This window comes from Zootoca vivipara, chromosome 1 (assembly GCF_965207765.1).
Source record: "Zootoca vivipara chromosome 1, rZooViv2.hap1.1, whole genome shotgun sequence".
NCBI lineage: Eukaryota > Metazoa > Chordata > Lepidosauria > Squamata > Lacertidae > Zootoca > Zootoca vivipara.
Window position 1 is genome coordinate 42,395,540 of NC_142582.1, and position 18,365 is coordinate 42,413,904.

Consider the following 18,365-nt stretch of genomic DNA (forward strand, 5'->3'; position numbering starts at 1 on the left):
AATTAGCCACTTGCCACAATAGGCTCACTCATGTTTGGTCAGTTTCACAGTGTCTCTTTCACCACTTGCGCTTTACTTGTCAGCTAACCCAGTGTTTTCCAACCTTTTTCCAACTGTGGCCCCCCATGGTTGTAGCTGGGGGGGCAGCTGTGTGCTGTGCCCCCCCCCCCATTTATGAGATTTTGACCTGTACCTTCCTGGAATATCCTGGTGGCCCCCGGGGGCCATATGGCCCCTGGTTGGGAAAAACTGATCTAACCTGTGAAGAAAGGGCTCCATGTTGGCAGAGATGCTCAGGGATGGCCATGTCAAGAGCTCAATGTGCTTCAACAGCGCAACTAAGTTTCAAATTGATTGTTTGCTCTACACACTGGGTGGAAAGCCCAGGGCATTCAGGCATCCTTTGGATTTCATTAATCTCCAGTGGTGGGGATGGGCCATCCAACTCAGTCCCCCACCCCTGCAGGGCTGGATCAAAGCCATTAGATCAGGCATCCCCAAACTCGGCCCTCCAGATGTTTTGGGACTACAATTCCCATCATCCCTACCTGTTAGCTAGGGATGATGGGAGTTGTAGTTCCAAAACATCTGGAGGGCCGAGTTTGGGGATGCCTGCATTAGACCATACTTCACCAGAAAGTGGTTTGACAATGAGGACAGGATGATCTGTACCCCCCCCTTACTTCCAGACAACCCCTTACTCCATCTGGAGCAAAGACCAGAGTGAGGGTGTGCCCTGGCCAGTGTGTTGGTTCATTGATAACTTGGGACAGCCCCATGGCTGTCATGGAGGCCATGAAGTTCTGAAAAGAAATACCTGAGGCATCCTCTGCATGGATGTTGACATCATCCAGGATTATTGTTCTGGGCTCCTCCATCACCATGCCCATCAGCTTGGTCAGATAAGCTGGTGAGCAGCAGAGTAGATGTTAAACCAGCAGTGAGCCTTGTTGACTGTCTTCTTGGCCCAACAACAGGTAACAGGCCCTAACAACCAGCTCCAAGACATGGTTTTTTTCTGGTGATGTAGATGGAAGTACTGTGGACCACACCCACTCCATTGCTGTCCTATCCCTGTGGCTTGTGCTGATGCTGTAATCAGGTGGGCAGAGCTGAGTCAGATCAACTCCCAGCTTGCCCACCCAGGTCTCATACGCACCATGGACAGGCTGATGGCCACAGCAGATGAACCACCAGGAACCCAGCCATGGGAGTGGTGGGAGCAATAATCAAGGTTTAAATAGCCCTCTTCTGTGATAACTTACCTCCCATGGCCATTTCTCTCCCTAACCATGTTCACTGAGATAAAGGCAGCTCTTCACAAGCCTATGATATAAATAACAGCCCAACAACAAAAATGTACTGCTACCCAACAGTTATCCCAGAAGGTATTTAGCTGGTTAAGAACAGCTTTACTAAAGGCATGTACAAACCACCCAGTCCCTGCCACACTCCAATCCTGCCTCATATTCACCTTGCAGGCTCTTGCCCTGGGAGAATCTGGCAACGTTCTCCAGTCAGGTTCTCACCCTGTGCAGGAAGCACGGACACCTTATGAGGAATGAACCCCTTTAGTGTCACCCTTTTGGTGACAAGCCTACCACCCAAGGGCTGCTGAGCTTTTATGCCCTCTGTCCCAGCCAGGTGCTGATGCAACAGCCTACAGGATTAGGTGCTCCTTCCAAGGGCAACCTCTCTTTGGTCTCTTGGTCAGAGAAGAAGACAAGGCTCCAGTCCTGTCAGAACTTACAGGGGACCTCAGTTGTTTTGGGAGCAGCTGGGACAAAGTTCGGTAACCTTGTAGCACATGAAAATGGCAAAAAAGTTTGTCTCCAGATGATGTCTTTTGTGTCTTCTTTTATGATGCCTATGTCCTGGCCCTGGTATGCATTCCATTCAGTATCAACAGTTTCTTCTTTGCTTCTTTTGCAGTGCACATTTCTGTTAATTTCAGATATTTCCTACAGAATTTCAGGCGCACAGACCCCTTTTTCTGAAACTGTTGCTTTGCTCTAGTTCCTTGTGAGAGGTGATGCCATCCATTCTGCACCGAAAACTAATCTTACTCCATTGCTCAACTTATTATACAGTGGAGACATTTTTGTGATGTAGGGTTGTTTGGTGGGACAGTTAATATATGTCATTGACAAGTCACAGTGAGACATAGATACCAGCAAGCCCTAGAAATGTAGAGAAATTGTGATGGGGGGTGGGAAGGGTCATAGGCTTTACTGTTCTAAACTATGTTGGCCTCTTAAGTAGAAAATGCAAACAGAGATGAACCAAATGAATTTTATCTCTCATAGGAAAACGGGGGGGGGGGATATTTTCTGTCTTTACAGTTAATTATCATAATTTCCTAACAGAATAGAAATAGAAATACTTTATTGTCACTACCACTTGTTTACAGTGAGATTAAACGAGCCTCCCCCCCCAATCTCTCAGTCCTTGTTACACTCTGTGTGCTGTTGTACGACCACCAACCCTGAATCAACATAGTACTGTTAGAGTAAGGCTTTCTACCTATGCAATAGGACGTCCTTCCATCTATTCCAAAGGATCTCCCAACCCTCCAGAGCATATTTGCAGGCGCGTGGGTGTCAGGGAGAGGAAGTTATATTGCACAGGCAAAAGTCCTTGCACTAACGCAGGCATCCCCAAACTGCGGCCCTCTAGATGTTTTGGCCTGCAACTCCCATGATCCCTGACCACTGGTCCTCTTAGCTAGGGATCATGGGAGTTGTAGGCCAAAACATCTGGAGGGACGCAGTTTGGGGATGCCCGCACTAACGGAACAGCAACTGATTTTAATCTTTCTAATATGGTTTTTGCTGCATGGTTTTATGTACTTTTGTTGTAAGCCACTTTGATAACTATGAAATAGCAGTATGTAAATACTTTTATAAACAAATAAGCTTGTTTGAATACAACCCTATACTGTTCCTGCAAGTTACTCCCTTGCGAGTTAAAAGAAAAGGGCTGTTGTCACCTTAAGTAAGTGATATATGATTAAAAAATGTCCTGGTTCTCTGCCTCCTCTAATATAAATAAGGGGAGTATGAATTATTTGCTTCTGTTATTGTGGAGCTGATGTGAATCTCTCTTGTCTCGCAGGTATTTTAAGTCTCTTGGAACATGGAGAGGAATACACGTTTTCTCTGCCTTGTGCATATGCTCGGTCAATTCTGACTGTCCCTTGGGTAGAACTGGGAGGAAAAGTCAGTGTTAATTGTGCAAAAACGGGATACTCTGCAAGTATTACTTTCCATACCAAACCATTCTATGGTGGCAAGCTTCACCGGTAAGTATTTATGGTTGGCAGGCGTTTTTTGTAATGTAGTGCAGAATGAATTGCAGGTAACTTTCTTATGGGAATGGCATCTTTTCATCTTCCTCTTTTGAGCTGGATGTTGTAAAACGAAGTCCATGTATGCTGCTGCTGCTGCTGCTACTGATCTAAGCAAGCCACTTCACCACTTTGTTCTGAAAACTTGAGAAGGACATGTAAACCTTTTCTGAAATACTTTTGATGCTTGTTGGAATGTCCCTTTCAAGTCACAGTCTCAGTAACTCGAAAAGGATCTTCAGAGAATTGTAGAGTTGGAAGGGATCCTCAGGGTCATCTAGTCCAACCCCCTGCAATGCAGGAATCTCAACTAGATTTTCAGCATCTAAAACCACCTTGATTTATTTAACTAGTTAAATATTTGCAAAAGATTGATTGAACTCTGGCCAAATACATCAAAGCACTTGACTGTAGTTTCAGTTTCCAATGGGATTTTGGATTAGCGTTTGTATGAGCTTTTTTGTAGTCATAAGTACAAGAGAGAGAAAATGCTGTCATAGTGACTCTGCTGCTAGTTGATATTGTAATGAAAATAATGTTGCTATAGATTTTTAAGAGAACTTTACTATTAAATACTTTTTATTGAGCGGAATTGTATTGTGCACAGCTGAATTGCTGAGGCAGAAGTTGGCTTCTATAGTACAATTCACATTTGCTTAGGTTTAAAATAATGTTAGGGAAACATTTGATTTCAGGGAGTTTTACCTAAAATAGAGTATAGTATCTAGACACTATTTCATATTTAGTATTGGTCGCTATTGGTATTTTTAACAGGATGTTGGGAAAACTGTATATTTCTCTGTAATCCAAAATCTGCAATGCTTCTCTGTAATCAGCATGTTAAGGTAGCAGTGGCCTTTCAAGATGTTGCTGCACTGCGGCTCCCCTTATGCCTGACCATTGGCCCTGCTGGTTGGGACTGATGGGAGTTGGAGTCCAGCAACATCCAGAGGGCTACAGGGTAGCCACCCTTGATGCAGAGGAACGTTTACCCAGTCTAGTGTATTCCTATCTTAGAAAGCTTAGAGGAGACCACCAGAAACTCATCTAGCATTGAATTGTAAGCAAAATGTTCATTTTTTTAGTACGCTAGATTTGGCAAATTTGGTGAAGTTCCAAAACATTGTTGTTCAGTATTAATTGGCAAGCTGCATACTTAAAAGTCTCTCTCTCTCTCTCTCCCCTCCATGGCATGAAATTCTTGAGCTGCCATCAATAGAAAACAATGATTTTTAAAGAAATAAAATGCAAGAGATGAGCGCAAAAATAATTAGTGGACTCCTCTAAGTTTACTATTTTTTTTCTTTTGAAACTGTTTTGAACTAGCTGCACAGTTAAACATTAGAAATGTAGCTTTTAAAAACACATTTGGAAATAAGATGGCGAGCACTCAAATCCTGCTGTACTAGAACTTGCATGTATTCCTCTGTTTCTAAAAATAAATAGCACGATGTGAGCTGTATCCCTACATGAATACAGAGCGTGGGCTAATCTACCTATTGTCACATTTTACTATTTGAATGCTGGTTTTTTTAGGGTTACTGGTGAGGTGAAACAGAATGCTACCAACACTGTTGTCTGTAGAGTGCAAGGTGAATGGAATAGCATCCTTGAATTCACCTACAACAATGGAGAGACAAAATGCATGGACTTGACGAAGCTGTCTGTCACAAGAAAACGAGTCCGACCCATTGAGAAACAAGGGCCATTTGAGTCCAGGTAAGAGAAGTTCTTTTATGTTTTCACAATTAACACTTATTGGGTACACTTAGATGCCTGCATTTCTTTTTCATTCATATTTGTGGGAGTCAAAGTGGTTTTTTTATTTTTATTTTTTTAAAAGTGTTAGAAAAACCTAAGGAAAACCAAAATGGGCATAGGAGGCTCTCTCAAAAAATGCCCCAGAGAATTAGAGGCTCTTCACAGAATGGTTTGGCACTTTCATTAAATGTGGCTGCACTGAGGTTGTCCACTGCTGCCATGCATTTTTATTCTTCAGTTGGGTAACAGCTACATTCTATATTGTGCTGCAAGTTCCTCATAATTTTTTCTGGAAGGAAAGCACTTCCAGGATGCGGTGGCAGTCCTTTCTTGCCTTTTGGTTCACCTTATTCTTAATCTGAGAGGAACCAAAATTATAGCTGTGAATTCTGCTCAAGTGTGCTGCAAGTATTGACCACACACTGACCTTCTTTAATTCAGGAAGCTGTGGCAACATGTGACAGAGTCTCTGAGGGACGGGGACATTGATAAGGCAACAGAGCATAAGAAAGCACTTGAGGAACGGCAGAGAAATGAAGAACGACTGCGGGCTGAGACAGGAGAACCGTGGCAAACTAAGTACTTCGTCAAAGATGTAAGTAACTCAACACAAGTTGAATATTTAAAATGCCAACCTTCCAGCATGTCATAGGGGCTACTGGTTGCCTCTGTAAATATAAAAAATATTCCTCTGCTTAGTTCTTTGCATTCTTTTGAAAAGTTCACATATAAACAGAAGATGGTTGAATACAAATGGCCTCTGCTGGGACATTTTTCTTGCCACTTTATTTTATAGATTAATGCCTTCACTTCAGTTTCTCTATATGATCAATGTATATGCTTCTTTTTGGAACTGAACTGTAGCTTTGGCTTCATATTAATAAGTCACATTTGCAACAATCCTGTCTAGTAGGTTAGCATTATTATCCTTATCTTGCAAGCATAAGATATTGTGACTTGTCTGAAGCCACTCCCTGAGTCTGTGGCTGAGATTTGAACTAGGGATCTCCTAACATTAGCTGCTATGGTGAAGAATCTCTAGAACCTAGAAAAGGCAGTCCAAAATTAGGCTTTCTTGTCTTGTAAGGGCCAGACTATACACTGACTCAGTTCATCTGTAGTTCAGTGTTGGAGCCTCTGACTTGCATGCAGAAGGGCCTAAATTCAATCCTTGGCTTCTCCAGGTAGGACTGGGAATGTTCTTATCTGAAACCTTGCAGAGCCACTGCCAGACAATGTGGGCAATATTGAGCTAGATGGATCAATAGTCTCACATAGTGTAAGGCAGCTTCCTATGAGAACATAAAAAGAGCCCATCTACTCCTTCCTGTTCTCACAGTAGCCAATCAGATGCCAGGGTAAGAACAATGGTCACCTGTGTTCCTAGATGTATTAGAAAGCTCTGGTTTTCTGCTAAGGGAGTCATAGCCTCATGCATATGTACGGTAGTCCCCTTCCAACTCTCCAGTTTTGTACTTGTAAATTCAGCTTCTGATTTGAAATTTGTCGGTTTCCTGAAGGTATCCAAACTCAAGCAACTGTGGCTTGTTTAAACTGTGGATAGTGAGAAGGATCAAATAGTGGTTTCAGATATTATGGCTATGGTCAGTCTCTGGGCAGTAGTGTACTACTCAGTTCCTAGGACAATTAGCATTCACCATTGAATTTACATGGAAATTTTTTCTTCAACTGAGTAATCTTGTTCTCTGTTTGAATTGCAGGGAGATGGCTGGGTTTATTATAACCCTCTTTGGAAAAGAATGCCTGCTGTCCAAAATCAACCAGCAGACACAAACTAGATGACATTTCTTCAAAATTATTCTTCTCTTTTGTTCTAATCCCTACAACTTCCAAAATGCTGTGTCTCACTAACAGTCCTTTGGGATTTTTATACAATTGCACAAAATTAAGTAAGCATAATGGAATAAACTACCAGGGCACTTTAAAGTTGCAGAAAATCAAAAGATAGCAAGAGAGAACCTTGCCAGGTATGTCTTCTCCCCCCCACTTCAAAAAATTTTTATATGGCACTGAAGATTTTATCTGAACTGTGTATTGTATTCTTTCTAAGCACACACTTCTGCAAAAGCTGCCTAAGATGTTTTATATACATATATATATATAAAATCTTCTAGAAACAGTAGCATTCAGAGCTGCTATGCTGTTCTGCCCAAGTGGAATTGCTTCTGGAGTAATAGCTGAATTGCTTCTGGAGTAATAGCTGAATCTGTGCTCCATTTTCCACTTGTTTCTGAACTACTCAGTGCCCGTATAGAGAAACACCTTTTGCTGCTCTGAATTATTATTCTCGCTGAAAACCTTGAAGAGGAAGCTCTTCAAAAGTTGACCTTGGAATCAGTGTTATTGAACTGTCTGGATCAGGACTTGACACTTCTTTTTAAAATTATTCTTCGGAGGCAATGTGTGCATGGCTCTGGAAGAATGAGATAGTCGTGTAAACCACACCTTTTTTAAAAACAACAACAACAAAAACCCCACAACATTCTAAAGTAGATTGGAATTGTAACTGTGGGGTGTTTCCTATATGTGAAAGAGTTGTGGAGAGAAAGGTGGGAGCAGAAGTGTAAAATTCAGAACAATTTTTAGCTCTAGAATTTCCCTTAACCTCCTGCCAGCTTCATTTCCTTAGCAAACTGCTGTAAATACCCTGAAGATGTTCTGTCTCTTAAGAGACTGAAGCTCAGACCTGACTGATGTATCCTTTTTAAAATATATATATATATACTTTGCCCCCACTCACCGTTCACCATGGATCACCTCTGAGACAGAGTCAGTGTTACAGGTTGCCCAGGCAAGTGATTTCATTTGTCTTCTGTGTAAGTTCCGAGTCAAACATCTTTGTGTGCCCGCTGAGTACAAAGACCGTCACTTTGGTTTTTCTACAACACCTGAGAAGGCTTGTTTTTTTGTTTTTGCTATGGGACTACATACAAAACCAGTTGCAATCTGATACCGGAAAACCATGTTCAGGTAAAAACGTCCATTGTTTTTTATGATACCGATATTTTATTGAAGTCTAAGAATTGCTGGCAATTAAGAATAGTACTGATTTATGGCTTTCATTCTTGTTACTACAAGCTACCTTAATTTTTCTAAGAGTGGTGCCTTACTCTGTTTCTTCTGATGTAGTCTTCCAATCAGTGTATATACCATTATCTGTCATCTTCTGGTTTGTGTCAACAGTGGGGTCTCTCCCTGCCATCATGAAAACCTTCAAACTCTGTGTGTGCTGGTCAAGTGTGTTTAGTTTTTTTCTTCCATATTAAGGGAAAAGGTTATCCGAATGCACCCGAGGGTGGTTAAGTAATCACCCTCATTTTCCACAAAGTCTGAAAAGTGTTTGGGGAAAATTGGGGGGGGGGGTATGCACATGTGTTAAGATTCCCTTGTACTTTTTTTTTGCTGTGAAATGCACTGAAATCTTAATGCGACTAGTGTACAATTCCATGTGTGAGAAATGGGGAGGGAAGGAAATAAAGCTACCAAATGGAACTGTTTGGGGTTTTTTTTTGTCTGTGTTCATAGCAATGTGGTGCTCAGTGCTGACAGCATATTCAGCTTCAAATTGTGGAATAGGATTTTCCAGCTCAGAATTTGTGTGCTTTTAAGAATATCTCTGCTCTCTCTCTCCTGTCCCACACATGACACAATTGCTACTTCTGTAGCATCCAGATTTCTCTTCAAAGAGCTTTTGCGAGTAAGATGAGATGGTGCTTTGGCATTATAGGCAAGCTATGTGCTTCCAAGAACTTGTATAGTTTTCGTGGAAAGCAGCCCATTCAAAATAACAAAAAAGGAAGAAAAAAAAAGAAATCTGCCAATAGCTGCTACAGAATGCCAGTGTCTTTCACTGTGATACATAAATATATATATATATATATTTCAAGTATGTACTGTTGGTTTCAATAGAACTTAAGTTTCCCAGTATGCTTACAGGTGCAATCTTAGTCCAGAATCCAGAGAGCCCCCTCCCTGTGCAGAGATCTTCCTCATCCAGTAGCCAACACCTTGCCTTGTCCAAAGAGAGCAGTGACTTTCACAAGTGGCTTGTCAGGTGGCATGCTAAAAGCCCTAGCTCTTACTCAGAAGCCCACACTGTGGTCCTTTGGAGTTCTAATTCAATAGATGTTCTATTAAAGTGGAAGAACAGCTTAAAGCTGCTTAGACAAATAAGCTGGTTAGACAAAATGTGGGTTTTGGCTGAGATGACAATAGTGGAAATTAGGAAGGAAAGTTTGCAGAGTTAGGTGTCAAACCTTAACTTTAGGAGTCAACATGGTATCAATATTGGGTTTCTTAAAGTCTTTGAAAGATGCGACAATTTTTTCAAAACTTTGGAAGACTGTGTTAATAGAAAAATTTATTAATTTTTTAAAAAAGCAAGCGAATGGAGTTCTTCTCTGCTTAATACCTAATGGTTCCAGCAATTTCTTGTGTGGTCTAGTAACAGGCTAGGGTCAAGATTCTGCCTTACTCCCTCATAAAGAATGAACATTGAATGGTGTGTTTTTTTATTTAAAAAAAGCCTATTGTGAATCTTTTTAAAAATAAAGAATTTTTTGTGTTACACATTTAAAATAAGTATAAAATGATTTATATTGCGTGCTGAACATAATACAGTGACTCTGCCTTTTTGCCTAGTAAATTAAAAGGGCTTATAAATACGTTTTATTCATTCAGAGAACTAAATGGGGTTTGGGGGAGGTATGTATTTTTTCTGAGTGGCATGCCCATTGGTGCTTCTGTCCAGCTTTTATTTCTTTCTCCAGTCATTGGATATTCCTGCCATTCCCTTGATTCTCATCTATTGGGCAACCCATTTTGCTTGCCTCATCACCAAGGCTGCTGCCATGGCTGCTGCTGCTGCTGCTGCTGTTGTTGTTGTTGAGGATGTCATCGCAATCCGTCTGCACCATCAAGTTGAACCGCTCTGCCACGCAGTGAGCCGTGAGTCTCGCTTCAGGATCATGGTCCCAGCATTCTGTGATGGTGTCACACAGGAAATGCATTCCCTGAAATTAAGAAGGAAGCTGGGAAGTTAGCAATCTCAAATCTAGGGGGAACGAAATGAACAGGGCATCAAAATAAGGACATGTGTTGTATTTATGATACCTTCCTCTGTGCTCTTCCTTCTGCTTCACTACAATTATTGCCCACTTTTGAAGTAAAAAGGAGAGCAATCAATGTGCGTTACTGGCTCAGTAACATGGTTTTTGGGCTTGTGCGTGATTTCCTTTTCCCTCTAAGGGGCACTGTATTCCATTCACCTCCCCAAAAAATAAACTCTGCTTGATGCTATTGCCCACATAAATTATATTGATGATTTACTGGGAAAGCTACAATAAATCTTGATTTCTTTCAGGCACGTATTGGTGATTAGTGAAGACACTTCCTCCGCAGCCAGTATGGGAAGCCAGTCAAACAGATGAAGCAGATGATCTGCTTTAGTAGCCCGATAGAGCTGACCAGGCAGGGGAAGCAGAAGGTTCTGTCCTGCCTCATTTGTCCAGTTAGCTTATGTGCAAGTCCTGCCGGACGGTCTTTGCTGGGGCAACTAAAAATTGTCTGGAAGGGTCTCGGGCAGTGTTATAATGGAAAGGGTGTGTGTGTGCGGCTCTCAGGACAATGCCTTAAGAGGAGAAGAGGACTGTTCATGAGAGGTCTGTGACTATACGAGGCCATTTTTGTCCACCGAGCACACTTCACTTTGTTTAATACAAAATTACTGATTTCTGTTTTTAGCTTTTATTTTTTCCCCTTCAAATTGCAAAAAACTAAGATAAGAAAATGTACAAGGCAGCAAAGGGTAGCAGTTGACAGCTTGTGCTCTTCGATACTGGGTGCATTTGCAACGGTGCTTCTACAAAACTTAAAACATTTATTCTTCTGAGACTGTAATCATAGGTACAGTATATTCCTGCGTATAAGACTACTTTTTAACCCAGGAAAATCTTTTCAAAAGTCGGGAGTCGTCTTATACGCCGGGTCGTTTTATTAATACGGTGAGTATATCCCAAACTCAATATTTTAACTGGAAAAGTTGTGGGTCGTCTTATACGCCCAGTCGTCTTATACGCCGGAATATACGGTACTTTGAGAGTGCCACTGAACAGAATCAGTATTAGTAATGAGTAAACATACAGAGGGCAGCTCTCTGCATTTCAGAAATATGCCAAATATAAAATTGTACTATGCCAAGTTAGGATGCATTTTATGTTAAAACATATTAGGTTTGATAAGAAAGTAAGTATTATGTTAATTTCAATTTTCCCCAAAGTCTCCATTTTGCCTCAGAAACCTGAGGAGGGGGACAGTGTTTTTTGGGGGGGAGAGGGGGCTTCAAGTTTTCTGCAAATGTTGTTTGTGTAGCCACACACCTCTAGGTCTGCTGCTCAGAAATATTTATTTAACGCATTTTTGCCTGCTCTTCAGAGGAAAAGGCTTCCAGAGCAGCTTACATGAGATCAATAACGAATAAGACTGCCCCTGCCCTCAGGCTTACGATTTAAAAAGAAAAGAAACCAAAATGGATGAGGAGGGAAGAAGAAAACAAACTTGGGCACCAGTTCTCAGTTATAAACTTGAATGGAAACAGTTCAAGAGGAGGAGTAGGCAAAAGAAGGTGGTCTCATGGCAAAGCCATAAATTTTACCTTGCTTTTTTTGTACTTACCTGATGCACCAGCCAATTGCCAGGTATCTCTGGACGCCCTCGACCATGCAATACAACATCTCTCATAACCTCCATGCAGGGTTGCTCCCGGACCTTTGATCCAAATGGTAGCTCATAGTTCTTCACCTCTGCAAGGAAGCAGCGTTGATGTTAGTTAGATGTGCGTGCAATTTAGATACACATTGACTTTGTACTTCTTGGGGCAGTGCTGTGGAGCCACAGAGAACATTCACCAGGAAATGGATAATAAAACTACCTCTAGTGGTGGCTTGCAGCTGTACCTGGTGAAGAACTGTTCATTGATAACATAGCTTGGCAGCCAGGTTGTGAACAGGGGACACTTTTAAATTCAGGCAGCACATTTAAAGATTTGTCGAAATGCCACTCTGTGTTTCGGAAAAGAAGCCTGCTTTAGTATTGGCAGCACGGTATTGGCTGGTTGATGCCCACAGTTTGTTTTAAAACCTGTAAACTGTTAAAAGTAGTAGCACCTACAGCCAAACTGGGTTGTGTTTGAGATGTGGAGTTGCAAAGGGGTGTGTGTGTGGATGTACAACAGGTACTTCCTTAATGGACTACATTGTAGGACACAGCAGAGGCCACTAAGTATTTGTTGCTTGTTTAACCACTACAACAGGTGGTGGACCTGGGAGACCAGGAGTCTAATCCCCACTCAGGCATGAAGCTCACGGGGTGACCTTGGGGGGCCAGTCACTGCCTCTCAGCCTAACCTGAGGTTTGTTTTGAGGATAAAAGTGGAAAGGGCGGAAACCTTGCATGCCACCTTGAGGTCCTTGGAGAAAAGGTGGTGTATAATGGAATGACAGATAAATGAACCCGAATCCATATTGCACCAGTGCTGTATAGCTCCCCACCCCCACCATCCTGTTGACACATACCGGTATACTGCCCTTGTATACTGTTCCACATGCTAGCATCTGGACTTGCATCTCATGAACATTAGAATCAGCACAAGCCCAAATCGCTTTGAATTAGCGGGACAGGTTAGCATTGCTGCTACCAGTTCAAAGCCTGATTGTGTAGAGGGAAATGCTAAAGCAATAAATTAATCCCTGTTAGTGAATTTTTGTTACTGCTGATGAAACGTGGGTTCCTTTAGTGGCCATTCGCACTCCAAACGCTTCCTTCAATCTTAGTATTTTCTTCCATTTTAGCAGGCTCTTAGTGACGCCTATTTTAACATAATAAAAGGGTACAATCATTTCCTAGTGGAGAGGCAATACAATCTCCACTGGAGCCACATGAACCCCCATACTACTGAGACAGGTCATTTGCCCATCTATCCTAGGATTATTTGCCTTTGCTATGGGCAGTGTGGCTTTTTGAGTCCTGGGGCCAGGAGTCTTTCCCAGCCTTGCTACCTGAAACCCATTTTTGCAAGAGATGTCCTCCTTCCATCTGAGAAATGTGTTCTTCTGCTAAGGCAGTAGTGGCTAACCTGTGGCCCTCCAGATGTTTGCTGAACTACAGCTTTCATCCGCCTCGGTGCATGACTGGCAGTCAGAGATATTGGGAGTTTTAGTTCATCAACATCTAGGGAGGGGTGGCCATAGATTAGCTTCTCTGCACTAAGGTTTGCTCCCACCTCCTCTGGCAACTTCTTGTTGGAACAGCCATGTTTGCTTTGCCCAGTAGACCTGTAAAGCTTGGAAGACAGCAGACTCTAATGGTATAGACTTACCTCCTATGGCATCACACCTGGAGGCAAGCTCCCATAAAACCAGAGCCATAGAATAAACATCCATTTGTTTGAAGGACTCCAGATCTTCGAGATTCACTCGAGATTCCAAAACTTCAGGAGCCATATATCTGGCAGTGCCCACCTGACCATAAATTGAGTAGATGTTAGAAGGGGTGTAGGAGTGAAGCCATGGTTAAAAGGAGGCTGCAATACATTGGAAGATTTGTGATACAGACTGGACCTTTTGTGCTCCAGAGTTGCTACACCCCTTTATCTCCAGATTTTTGTCAAAGTATAGGGTAGCCAGGAAAGTTTTTAACGTACACTTGAAACTTAAGAGTTTGATGGTGACCATAAAATCTTCTCTAAACTTACCAGCCCTTAGTGCAGGCACCCCCAAACTGCAGCCCTCCAGATGTTTTGGCCTACAACTCCCATGACCCTTAGCTAACAGGACCAGTGGTCAGGGAAGATGGGAATTGTAGTCCAAAACATCTGGAGGGCAGAAGTTTGGGGTGCCTGCCTTAGTGGGATGGGAACAAAGGCCCAAATTAGATGTGACAATAATTGAGAGCTGTTTTCCTGGGTTTTCTGTTTGTTTCATTCAAACCAAAAGGTGCTGTGGGCAGCTGTGAGTTTGAATGGAGGAAAGTACCACTCTACTGTCTAGTGGGCAGCTTTCTGCTCAAATCACTCCTCTCCCTGCCGCATTTCCACCATGAGGGGAAAGACTGAGTATTGCAGTGGTGTTAGATTTTGAATGCAAAAAGAGCTTGGGAAGATCAAGTAGCCCCAGCCTTTGATTAAAAACTAGCTGCCAAAATCAAGATACCCTCTAGAACCCAGAACCCAGTAGCTATTTGTCATTCAGCAACAAAGGTGATTCCAGCCAATTGTGTAACAACAAGCAGGGCAACTCTCTTAAATCTTAGTTGCATGTTTTTATATGGAACTTGCCAAATGCCTGCGGCAAATTCCATAGTAGCGTTGCCTTTTCAGAGCTTTTCCATACTGCCTGCTATTGTGGATTATATTTGACATTCCGAAGGACCCCCTTCACACACAGAAGGGCCCTCCATCCATGGAAAGGGCAGCAGGCAGCACTTCTGGCCCCACCCCCAAGGTTTACATGCTGAACAGGCTGTCCAGGGGAAGCTTATGAGTGTCATGCTCTACAGATGCAGTAGGCTTTCATGTTACCTGGATCCCTATTCACGCAGGGTTCTGGATCACATGGAAAACCTATATAGGCAGGCTTCTGCTATGCAAATGTCCATGCTCAACACATGGAAGCTGGGATTGGTCAATCAAATGATGTTTTGGGGTGGGGCCAGTGGCACAGCCCCCACTGCCCCTTGCACAGTGCGCAGAACTCTTTGCATGGCTAGCACGTGAAAGAGGCTAAGATCTTTCTACTTTCCATCAAGCAGAAGGGATTGCTCTGCTGGTTTCGTTCTACAGCACTCACCTGTCCGCTGTTTGCAAAATCTTCCACACTTAAGGCTGGATCCAGCCTCAGAGCAATCCCAAAATCACAGAGCACACATTCCTGTTCGTTCTTAATGAGGATGTTGGTGCTTTTGATGTCCCGGTGGGCAATGGGGATCTTTGGACTGCCACAGGCGGTGTAGTCACTGTGCAAGTGAGCCACACCACTCACTAGGGAGCCAGCCATCTTCTGCAAGTCTCTCCAGCTCAGAACATTCCTGGACAAATAATCCTTGAGGTTTCCCTGGCTGTGGTAGGCTGTGATGAGCCAGTATTCTTTCTGGAGTCCAGAGTGCCTCTCCTCCGCCGTGAGGAACTGAAGGATGCTGTCATGCTTGAGGTTGGCATCACTGAAGATCTGGCTTTCGTTTTTCCAGGAAGCATAGTCCTCGCAGGGGAAAATCTTCACTGCTACCGTCTCGTACTGTCCTGAAGAGGCATGCTTCAGCTTCGCTCTCCAGACTTCTGCAAACTGCCCTTTCCCGACTCGCTCATCTAGCTCAATAGGCAACAGTTCAGTGTTGTGGTTGATGTTGTTGGCGCAGGCTGTGCTCAAGGCGACGCAGTGGTCAATCTTGACAGATAGTATCTCGTCGTAGCTAGTGGCTCTGCTGGGTTCAGGCAGTGGGTGGCGCTGGACTTGTTTCTGGGGCCATTCCTTGGCTCTCCTCCTCTGTCTGTGGGTTCGGCAGAGATAGAACGTCACCGTTATCATGATGGCAACTAGCAGTGGGGGCAACAGGCTGATGGCTGCCACGGGAATTATTTCTTTGCTTTGTAGCATGGAGTATCCTATGGCAAGAGGAAAGCAAAAAATAACATGCAGCAAGAACATCTCTGCATAGGCCAGTTAGTCAACATGAACAGCTTTTTTAGTGAAGAATGAACATAAAACTAATACAGGTGAAACTCGGAAAATTAGAATATCGTTGAAAAGTGCATTTATTTCAGTAACGCAATTTAAAAGGTGAAACCAATATATGAGATAGATACATGACATGCAAAGCAAGATATGTCAAGCCTTTATTTGTTGTAATTATTTGTCGTTAGGCGGATCAATTATAAATGGAATGTAATTAATGAAATGTAATAGCGATGTTTATTTTTGTTCAATTTTGTATTATTGTAACTACAGTATTTGTTTTATTACTGTGGAATTTCCAAAAGAAAGCATTTGTAAAAATTAAAAGAAAAAGAAAAAATAATAAGTTGCATTACTGAAATAAATGCACTTTTCGACGATACTCTAATTTTATGAGTTTCACCTGTAACTTGTGGGGAAGAATCACAGCTTAACCCCCAACCACTACAGGTAGAGCTGGAAATGCTCCTTCTAAAAACCCTGGAGAGCTGCTGCCAGTCAGTGCAGACAATACTCAGCTAGATGAACCCAATGGTCTGACTCAGAATAAGGCAGCTTCCTACGTACCTTCTCCTGTATCCTAGGGCTCAACATTTTAAGTGCTAACGTTTTTGTACCATGGGTTTGCTTGGTTGTCTGTTTTCTTTAATATATAGTGCGATTTTGAAAAAAAGTGTCCAAGCAGTCTAACATGTGGCAAATGTTAATTTATTATTTGTTTGTTTATTATTACATGTATATCCCACCTTTCCTCCTAGGAGCTCGAGATAGTGTATCTGGTCCCCCTCTGCTTTTCATTTATTTTATACTCAGCAACTATGGGCAGAGCAGCAGCCACTCAACGATTACAACCAAGTCAGCCACAGTCATCCGTATCGCAGCACTTTACCATGCATTTAGGAAACAGGCAAATTTCCCCCACATTTTACAATTTGGTAAGTTAGTTGTTTTGTTCTCAGACATAGTCAGGAGATCTGATCTGGGAAGAAGCCCCAACTCATTGGGTAAAGCCATAGCTGCCAAGTTATCCATTTTTTTAAGGGAAATTCCATTATGCTGAATAGGCTTCCTCGCGAGAAAGGGGAAAACTTGGCAGCTATGGTAAAGCACATGCCGGAGACTTTTGAGATGTGCTGTTAATTAGTATATATGTACTGTAGATCTGATGACTGTATAAGCGGCTTCATATGCACTCAAGATGACAGAGCCAAATCTTCCTTGCCGACTAAAATGAATAGTCTTTACAAAAAGTCAGCTCTTAGATCATAAACCCAAGAGACCAATGGTGGAAAATGCTGGTAACTCCTTTGCTCCAGGTATTTTGAAAATATGCATGGCCCTGCTATCAGATTAATCTAAGGAAGGAATGCTAAATAAAAGCAGTCTGTCCAGCGGCAGTGTAGGAGCATGGTCCAGAGGTTCTGACTCCCAAGATTCCTTCCACACAAACCCCGTTTTTTTAACTCACATATTTTTTAATTTTATCATGGGGCAGCTAGGTGCAGTGCTGCAGAGACCTCTTAATTTCCCAGAGGCACCTAAACAGGTACATCTCTGTAGGGGAAAAACAGAAAGCACCCAGTGGTGGGTGCTGTTAATGTACTCATAAGATAAAGGGACCCCTGGCCATTAGGTCCAGTTGCGGATGACTCTGGGGTTGCAGCGCTCATCTCGCTTTATAAGAAGCCCAAAATGCATCACTGTGAAAGGAGCATGCTGGGTGGAGCTGCCATAGATGCTCACTCCCCTCCCCAGACACACTCAGCAAGTAAGAACCTGTTTCACGCTGCACCCAAGTGGCCCTAGAAGTGCAGCTCTGGTCGGGAAAGAGACCAATACTGGGCACCTTTATCTTTCCTTGTGAAGTGAGGATTACGGAGCGGATTGATTGCTATTAGGCCAGGTTTGTAAAAGCTGGATTATAACCACACTAAATGCTTGAAGAACAGGCTGGCTAACCTTTGTGGAAAAGATTCTGTTCTGCAGTTCCTAGTGGCTGAAATCACTACTAGGATGGGGGTGTTTGTAAACCGCACTTGCAACTATAGCACCATACTTGCACCTCTGATTTGCAGATGCTGCAGACTCTTGCAGGAGCCTCTTTGCTGCCACCTGCTGGTTGTAATGCGAATCTGCTGCTGCCCCATTAGCTACGGTAGGAGTATTTGCAATGAAACAAGCTTTACTGCTGAGTTTACATTGCAACGTTTCTGCATGTTCAGATCCACCTAAGGGATATTCACTGACTGCATCCTTGAATAAACTCTGGGACGCGGGTGTCGCTGTGTGGGTTAAACCACAGTGCCTAGGGCTTGCCGATCAGAAGGTCGGCGGTTCGAATCCCTGCGGCGGGGTGAGCTCCTGTTGCTCGGTCCCTGCTCCTGCCAACCTAGCAGTTCGAAAGGACATCAAAGTGCAAGTAGAAAAATAGGTACCGCTACAGTGGGAAGGTAAACGGCGTTTCTGTGTGCTGCTCTGGTTTGCCAGAAGCAGCTTTGTCATGCTGGCCACAT

The 18,365-nt window shown here is 42.9% G+C and overlaps 2 protein-coding genes across 9 annotated transcripts in view; one reads left to right on the plus strand and one right to left on the minus strand.

The window, feature by feature from the left end:
- Positions 1-8,620, plus strand: part of OSBPL11 (oxysterol binding protein like 11) — a 44,408-nt gene extending 35,788 nt beyond the window's left edge. For all 4 annotated transcript variants that reach the window (XM_035129540.3, XM_035129549.3, XM_088652270.1 and 1 more), the window contains 4 exons: positions 3,115-3,301; positions 4,883-5,065; positions 5,549-5,702; positions 6,829-8,620. In XM_035129540.3, coding sequence (XP_034985431.1) covers positions 3,115-3,301; positions 4,883-5,065; positions 5,549-5,702; positions 6,829-6,906 — 602 coding nt within the window. In that variant the 3' untranslated portion in view covers positions 6,907-8,620. The remainder of the gene's footprint in view (positions 1-3,114; positions 3,302-4,882; positions 5,066-5,548; positions 5,703-6,828) is intronic.
- Positions 8,621-9,468: 848 nt separating this feature from the next.
- The window catches only part of LOC118091951 (TGF-beta receptor type-2), a 35,395-nt gene continuing 26,498 nt past the window's right edge, over positions 9,469-18,365 (minus strand). For all 5 annotated transcript variants that reach the window (XM_035129579.3, XM_035129588.3, XM_088652299.1 and 2 more), the window contains exons 4-7: positions 14,971-15,782; positions 13,503-13,644; positions 11,801-11,928; positions 9,469-10,140 (exon numbers count right to left, since the gene is read on the minus strand). In XM_035129579.3, coding sequence (XP_034985470.2) covers positions 9,898-10,140; positions 11,801-11,928; positions 13,503-13,644; positions 14,971-15,782 — 1,325 coding nt within the window. In that variant the 3' untranslated portion in view covers positions 9,469-9,897. The remainder of the gene's footprint in view (positions 10,141-11,800; positions 11,929-13,502; positions 13,645-14,970; positions 15,783-18,365) is intronic.